This window comes from Oncorhynchus keta, chromosome 31 (genome assembly GCF_023373465.1).
Source record: "Oncorhynchus keta strain PuntledgeMale-10-30-2019 chromosome 31, Oket_V2, whole genome shotgun sequence".
Taxonomy (NCBI): Eukaryota; Metazoa; Chordata; class Actinopteri; order Salmoniformes; family Salmonidae; genus Oncorhynchus; species Oncorhynchus keta.
This window is the reverse complement of record NC_068451.1, coordinates 21,944,900-21,953,024: the sequence shown is the minus strand read 5'-3', so window position 1 is coordinate 21,953,024 and position 8,125 is coordinate 21,944,900. Positions and strand designations below refer to the sequence as shown.

At 42.8% G+C, this 8,125-nt stretch overlaps 1 protein-coding gene across 3 annotated transcripts; it reads right to left on the bottom strand.

Annotated features, from left to right (window-relative positions):
* Positions 1-2,347: 2,347 nt before the first annotated feature.
* Positions 2,348-7,851, bottom strand: LOC118373826 (IGF-like family receptor 1). Of its 3 annotated transcripts, none has more exons than XM_035760078.2 (7): positions 7,151-7,851; positions 6,845-7,037; positions 6,685-6,724; positions 6,299-6,416; positions 6,026-6,127; positions 5,691-5,801; positions 2,348-4,820 (listed from the first exon to the last, which is right to left on the bottom strand). In XM_035760078.2, the coding sequence occupies exons 1-7, from the start codon at positions 7,251-7,253 to the stop codon at positions 4,498-4,500; spliced, it is 990 nt and encodes a 329-aa protein (XP_035615971.1). In that variant the 5' UTR covers positions 7,254-7,851; the 3' UTR covers positions 2,348-4,497. The 3 variants fall into 3 exon arrangements, with proteins under 3 accessions (XP_035615971.1, XP_035615970.1, XP_052345929.1); XM_035760077.2 differs by having other exon boundaries at positions 5,691-5,852; positions 7,151-7,848; XM_052489969.1 differs by lacking the exon at positions 5,691-5,801.
* Between the last annotated feature and the right edge of the window lie 274 nt (positions 7,852-8,125).

The window sequence follows — 8,125 nt, the reverse complement described above, 5'->3', positions numbered from 1 at the left end:
ACTAGATCTAAAATGATCAATCAAGGCCCTGTCGTTCCATCCTGCTCCTGCTGCCAAAGTCCTAAACTCTAGGGCAAAATCCTGTACGCTCCTCGTCTCCTGACGCAGGTGAAACAGCCGTTCACCCGCCGCCCGACCCTCGGGTGGATGGTCAAAAACAGCTCGGAATCGGCTGGTGAACTCTGGGTAAATATCCTTAGCCGAGTCCGGACCATTCCACACTGCGTTGGCCCACTCGAGGGCTCGCCCAGTCAAGCAGGAGACGAGGGTGCACACGCTCTCCTCTCCAGAGGGAGCAGGACGCACGGTAGCCAGGTATAGTTCCAGCTGAAGGAGGAAACCCTGGCACCCAGCCGCCGATCCGTCAAACTCCCGTGGGAGTGTCAGCCGAAGAGCCCCAGAGCCAGATGTGGTCGCAGAAACAGGAGGTGCTGGAGAAGGGGTTGCTAGAGATGAGGTGGGGAGGCCACTCCTCTCCCATCGATCCATTCTCTCCATCATTTGGTCCATAGCAGAACCAATCCGGTGAAGCACGCTGGTATGATGGAGGACCCTCTCTTCCATCGATGGGAGACGAGACGCTGCTGCTCCTGCTGATTCCATGGTGGTGCGGGATTCTGTCACGTCTAATCAAGGTGGGTGGAATCAGGCGCAGAGAGCAGATAACAGACTAACCGGAGAATAAGAAACACAATAACACCGACAGACGAAATGAATAACAAAATAAACAATCCCGCACAAAACAAGGGCGGGACAACCTACATTATATATAGACACTAATTAACTAAACAACACACAGGTGAAACCAATCAGACAAAACCAACAGATACACGAAAAGGGATCGGTAGTGGCTAGTAGGACGGTGACGACGACCGCCGAGCACCGCCTGAATGGGCAGGAGAGCCAACCTCGGCGGAAGTCGTGACACCGCCCTGGCATGCTGTCAATTCACTTCTGGGCCACATGCTGACTGATGGCAGCCCATTCTTGCATAATCAGTGCTTGGAGTTTGTCAGAATTTGTGGGGTTTTGTTTGTCCACCAGCCTCTTGAGGATTGACCACAAGTTCTCAATGGGATTAAGGTCTGGGGAGTTTCCTGGCCATGGACCAAAAATATTGATGTTTTGTTCCCCGAGCCACTTAGTTATCACTTTTGCCTTATTGCAAGGTGCTCCATCATGCTGGAAAAGACATTGTTCGTCACCAAACTGTTCCTGGATGGTTGGGAGAAGTTGCGTTGGTACCATTCTTTATTCATGGCTTTGTTCTTAGGCAAAATTGTGAGTGGGCCCACTCCCTTGGCTGAGAAGCAAACCTTTTGAAGCTTCCAGTCTCTTATTCGAACTCAATCAGCATGACAGAGTGATCTCCAGCCTTGTCCTCGTCAACACTCTCAAATGTATTAACGAGAGAATCACTGACATGATGTCAGCTGGTCCTTTTGTCGCAGGGCTGAAATGCAGTGGAAATTTTTTGGGGGATTCAGTTCATTTTTATATGGCAAAGAGGGACTTTGCAATTAATTGCAATTCATCTGATCACTCTTCATAACATTCTGGAGTATATGCAAATTGACATCATACAAACTGAGGCAGCAGACTTTGTGAAAATACATATTTGTGTCATTCTCAAAACTTTTGGCCACGACTGTACATTTATTCACTCTGTGATAGGGTTGGATCCTATATGCCTCTTTTATTGTCCTGTAAATGGTTCAGTGCCTATAATTTAGGCTGTGTGTAGAATGGGGCATAATGGAAATGACCTCTACTAATAAATTACTACTAGATTATAGTGATAAGGAAAACAGCATACAAATTTGGCTTGTGTATTAATTTGCCTTGTGTATTCATAACTAATCATAATTCCATTATTTTTACATAAAAAAGGGAATAGTTCAAAATGAGAAGATCCTGCTATGGAAAAGACGACTGGGCGGACATAAAGTGTAAAGGAGGGGAAATAACTCACCACGCAGCAGGACACCTTCAGCTGCGGGGTCTTTGTAATGCAGGTTTGATAGTTCACTTTTCAATAATGAATGGTTAGCTGTTCTTTTAAGGTGTAGATGGCCAAGGAAGTTGCACAGAACTTCCCCAACATCCCTTCCCAAATTAATATGGAACCTTCAAAAACACATGGAGCAACTGTGAAAAGAAATGGCTGAGGATATACTAAACATGTCTGGTAATGACATTTAATTCAAAGTAAATGTCAATTCTTTATTTTTATATAGTAGTGTGGGAAAGCCATATGTTCAGTTCATGCCTCTGATTTCAGAGTTCAACAAAGCCAACAACTGCTTCCTGTGTGCCACTGATAAAGAACCTGGATGTGGCCCAGAGACTGACTGGGTTAGTAACTTTATTTAACATGTTTATAATATTTGGACAACAGTGACGGCATGTAAGACAATTTATGATATAATACAATGGACGGCTAATTCGTCATACTGCATTGATATTTTATATTATTTATAACGTGTTACACCTTGTTTTGTTTTGATGTAATATTTTGCATGCCAACTGAGGTTCAATGTGCTGTAACTAGGAATGAAGACAAGAGTTCAACAAAGTAAAGAACACAAACTGGAAGTGCAGTCTTTGTTGGTGAAATGTTTCATACTTAATTGAAGTTAAGTGTCTGTTGACATGTTGGAAAAGATTAAAGGTCTACAATTTGTTTAATTTGTCAGTATAACATTTTTATTCATTGATTTTCTAGCCACCATTACTGTGGTTACATGTTCAGTATATGTATTGACCAGCAAACCTACTGCAGCCTACCTCACTAGCTCCCTCTCCATCCCTGTTCAGTATATGTATTGACCAGCAAACCCACTGCAGCCTACCTCACTAGCTCCCTCTCCATCCCTGCTTTGGACAGTTAATAACATGACTCTCGTACTTTGCCCCTTTCCTTTATGGTTGATATTAACGACGAAAAGGAGATATTATCTGTCTCTCTCCTATTGTGTACCAAATACACAATAGGAAAAATAAAAAACAGGGAAAATAAGTACTTAGAACGACCAACTATTGTAGATAAACATTAAAGAAAAGGGTAAACACTGGACTGAACCCCCTAATTGTCAAACTAATAATAATGTACAACAATATAGAAGATACATGACTAGAGGTTATGCAATATGGGTGTATATCCACTGCATGCTTCTTAGGTGTGTAATTGACATGACCAAGGAGCTATTGCAAATTTGAAATTATGAAAAAGGTATGTTACACCGCATGATTTTACAGTACACAAACAAGAGTGTGCAATATAGAAGGGTAGTCAGCGGACATTAGGTCACATGACCAAGGAACTATTGAAATTCTAAATGTTGAAAAATTCATGTAAAACCACGTGAGATGAAAATGGACAAACTAAAGGTTATGCAATGTGTAGGGACACTGAGTGGACATTCTGAACCTTGTTTGAAGTCACATGACCAAGGAGCTATTGAAATTCAAACCCCCGAGCTGACAAGGTACAAATCTGTCGTTCTGACCCTGAACAGGCAGGTAACCCACTGTTCGTAGGCCGTCATTGACAATAACAATCTATTCTGAACTGACTTGCCTGGTAAACCCCCAACCAGGGAAACGGATCCCAATCAAATGTGTTATTTATCTTATAACTTGTCCTTGTGGTAAAATGAAGCGCAAATTAAAACTACGGATCTCGGAGCATCATAGCACCATTAGGTGCAAAAACTCAACATACCCAGTTGCGGCACACTTTTTGGAAGTGAACCACCCGATTTCGTACTTACGTTATATCGGCATCGAACACGTCACCCTCCCTAGAAGAGGGGGGTGGGGGGGACCTCAACAATTTATTGTTAAAAGGAGAGGCCGCCTGGACTTTGATCTGAAGCCATTTTTGTGATTTTGCTATTCATTGTATATGTTTGTAGGCCGATGTAACAAAATTGTATCTATGATTCATGTTTGTGTATGTTCTATATATATCTGAAAATGAACCAACGATATCAAGCCACACCCGGTCATGATTACAGACATGTGTGTGTCCTTTGACACTATATAAACTAGTCACCTCACCATGCTTGTCATTATACCCTGATGAAGACAGCTTGTCTGTCGAAACGTTGGTTATTAGGTTATTACATTATTGCATCTGAGCTACTAGAGTGTGCGGCTCCTCTTTTTCAGGACACCGGGGTTAACATCCCTGCTTTAAGTAATTGTCAAATCTATCCCGCTAACGGGATTGGCGCGTGAAGGGATCACTAAGAGGTTTTAACATCCCTGCTTTAAGTGGTAAGTGCCATGTTATCACAGTTAAATATCTTATTTGAACCCTAATACAAAAGAACAGTGTTCCCAATCACTGCCTTGGGACTTTGGGGTCCCTAAGGAAAGCATGCCTCCTACTGGCCCTCCTGTTATATCTCAGTGCCTTTGCAGGTGGTAGAGACTTGTGATTGTATCTGGATGGAGCCATCTTTTCCAGACCCAACACAAAACACACCCAGACTAGACAACCTTAAACAAGATGAGTTTGGTGAGCACCACCACTGCGTCGTTCCGGTCCATCTCTCTCAGCAGCCTGGCCAATTGTCCTACAGTCCAGTCTGGGTGCTTGGTGGTGACCCCCTCCAGCACGGCCCTCAGGGGGCTCTTGCTGTCCCTCATGGAGTAGGTGTAGGTAATCCAGGTGGCGGGGAAGGAGCAGCGAGATGCTAGGTGGCTGGTGTTCTTCACCCCAGGGATCTCTGGGTCCAACAGGATCACAAGCTCCTCTAGAACATCCAGGTTGTCCAGAACCGTCTGCAGTGGCGCAGACTGGAGGTCAGGACCTGGTGAGGCGAGGGGAAATATCACTAAGGGTGAGTTACGTGTCTGTCATGCTGACTTGTGTCAAACCAGAGCCAAATGCGTAAATCATGAACTAATGGGCTGTTCCACTAAATGAGTCCCCTTTGGGTAGTGTAACTTGAAGGAGAAAAACCTGATTTCACCTCATTTTAACATTCTGTCACGAAGACCACACATTCACCTTAACGAAAAACATGTTTTCCCATCTCAAGAGGTTCAATAAAATAATGACTATATTAAGTGGCTAATAAAGTAACAGGGATGACGATTTCATCTTAAATCAGCTATGAATCCCCTTTGACAGAGGGAATGGAAGTTTGTGTGCAACAGGAAGGGGGAATTGAATGTAAGCTTCACAACGTAAATTGTTGAGTAACAGGGTTGACTTGTTATGCTCAACCCACTCAGGTTTCAACCTCAAAACACCAGAAAATGTACAAAAGAGTAGAACCAGCTCACCTGCTTTTACACTATCATTTGACTATTAAATGTTTAAAAGTTTAAAGTCTTTTCAGTCTTCATTCATATGAAAGACCTGATTTATGTAATTATCCATGTGGTCTATATTAAAGGGCACATCATTTAATATAACAGGCCTTTAAAATTAAATATTGGTGCACATTTTCTACTTAAAATATTAAAGAAACACAAAAGGGACCAATTTCATGGAACCACCCAAATATCATGGGAGATTTGAGCTGAAATTTGAGGGACGTGTTAAAACCTCAAGAGCCTTTTGGCAACTTATGGAAGAATAGTGATGTAGAGGTACTAGGTAATACCAATGAATAACAGACTGGTAGTAGCTCCATTAGTAATAGCACCATCAGTAATAGCACCTGATAACTCACTCAAAATGTCCTCTAGGTTCCTTGTCTCTGACTGTAGGAGAGCAACCTCTTCATTGACAGTTGCTGTTCCCCTACTACTCCATGACTGTTGGTTGGTATACAGGATATTGTCTGATGGGAGGCAGTTAAGGCTGACCTTAAAGCATGGCTTATTCTCCTCATCTGTGTCAAACCCATTCAAATACAGGACAGGAAAAAAATAGCTTTTTACACAGAGTAAGGTAAGTGGAAGAGTTAAAGCGGTTTTAAGCAAACATGTCAAACCAGATGTTCTGTGTTATGCATTGACAGTTTGACAGTTTTAAATTTTGCCTAATGCTCATCATTCTGCTCACCTCTGATGCAAAAGGCTCTTGATCTTCCCCTTCTCTTCTTAATATAGATGAATAAGAGAAATGCAAGTACAGAGAGAACCAAGATGACAGTAAGCACTATCCCTGAAAGAACACAGAGGACCGTGGCAATGAGCAGTTAGACATGTTCAGCAGTACCCTAACAAAGCAGTTTAGTCATCTTTTTGAATGGTGAAGGACTGGTATTATCAAACTCAGTACCTTATAATATTACTTCTAATATTGATCATATTTGTGGGTTGGGTTGTAACGTACATGCAGTCTTATGGTTGACGTCTGGTGGTCTGATGGTTTGAGCAGTGTGTTCGGCTGTGGTGGGATTTGATGTTGACATTTGGACCTTTAACGTTGTTGACTGTTGCACCTGTTGAGTCTAAAATGGATGTGAAGTCAACATATTAACTATGTCATTCCTAATTTAATAAGTTTGTTTTGTTCTCTTTTCCCTATTGGGAAGTCATTGACCAAAATTAAAAACATTTGTGAATAAATGGCCTCCCCGGGTCACTGTCTGTTGATGTAGTTTGAGTCTACACAAGAATAACTGCCATGATAAGTTTGAGAGTGGACTTCAAGGTCTACCACGCAAATGCTCTTAACTAACCAGAATCATGAGCTTCATCATTATAAATTAAACTCACTGTAGTACCCAGGACTCCTTCCCGACAGCCTGTCTGGTCCCTAGATAAAGGGTTTACATTTAAACATGTTACTCAACCACCCAGAACCAGATGGAAAACAATGGGCATCCTTTTTTTCCTCTCAAGGTTTGAAGCTATCCCAGACTGAATTTGCGCTCACCTCGATCCGCAGCATTGCGTGTCTGTCGTGTTGTTGCATTCGGACACCTTTTGATCAGTTGGGAGGCAGCTAGAACAGGGTTGGCATTTCACGAAGCTCCCATTATTGAAGGTCTGGGCGGCACATTTCCGATATGGTATTTCCGACCTCCCCCCATCATCATGCATGCCACAGTTTGGACTAAATTCGTACCCTGGTCAAAAAATGTATATTTGTTTGTAGACTACAAGTGTGTGCTGTGCACAGACAAACATCAAAACGTATCAACATCAAATAAATATGATCTTTGCCGCATGTCGAGCTCACCTGGTTGGATCGGATGCTGTGGATGACATGGCACACATTTATTTCTCGACTTATCCCAAAATGTATCCAAGTCATCAGAGCAATTATCAGAATAGTGGCCCATTTTGTTAAGAGAAGCCTGTGGCTCCCGAGTGGCGCAGCCGTCTGCACTGCGTCTCGGTGTTGGAGGCGTCCCCACAGACACCCTGGTTCACAACCGGCCGTGACTGGAGTCCCGTAAGGCAGCGCACAATTGGTTTGTTTGTTTCAGTATTTGTAGACTGTCTGACGAAATGTCATACTACTTCTGGCCAGGAGATGTTTCGCTCGATCGGCTGTTTTCTCTGGTGGTAAAGTTTCAGCGCGGAGACGCGAGAGGGCTCACTCTCGCCAAAATCTGTCTTGAATCAGCCCAATTCGAATAAAATACAGACTTAAGCTTGTTGCCTGCCTTCCCGCCTTTGGAACAAAGACTCACAATGTTAGAGCGGAAACATGAGCATCTCGTCGTTATATACTGAACTCTGGTTTCAGCCCCATGCAAATTGGAAAGTTGGTGGGTGCACAGTGCACTGACATGATGCTGGATTTCCCTAAAGTAAATTGTTGTTACGTAAAAGATTATATAATTACTCCTTTAAAATACTTAACCGGAGAGCATGACATCATTAGCTTCTTTTTTGTTGCTGTGGATTGTTTCAAATCGGAAATGTGTTTAGGAAGCCCCGATTTGGGTAGTGCATGGGTGGCAGTAGGTCTAGCTGATTGAGTTGCAGCTGTCAGTGAAAAGCGTCTAAAACATGTGTGAACATAATGTGTCTTGAGTGTAATGTAAAATGTTTGAATCAAGAAGAAGGGGGGTATGGTCCTGGTGGTCTCTCTCCAGGATGCATGCATATGTAGGAAAGTGCCTATTTGGCAGTGTTACTTCTGATTGTCTTAACTCACACCACTAATACAGTGTATTTGGAAAGTATTCAGACCCCTGGACTTTTT

Bases quoted from the DNA above. Each gene is read 5' to 3' on its own strand.
- LOC118373826 (XM_035760077.2), bottom strand. From the start codon at position 7,253: ATGGGCCACTATTCTGATAATTGCTCTGATGACTTGGATACATTTTGG. The intron at 7,038-7,150 runs GTGAGCTCGACA...TTTTTTGACCAG, and splicing joins ACAGCATCCGATCCAACCAG to GGTACGAATTTAGTCCAAAC. The intron at 6,128-6,298 runs GTACGTTACAAC...GTGTTCTTTCAG, and splicing joins CGTCAACCATAAGACTGCAT to GGATAGTGCTTACTGTCATC.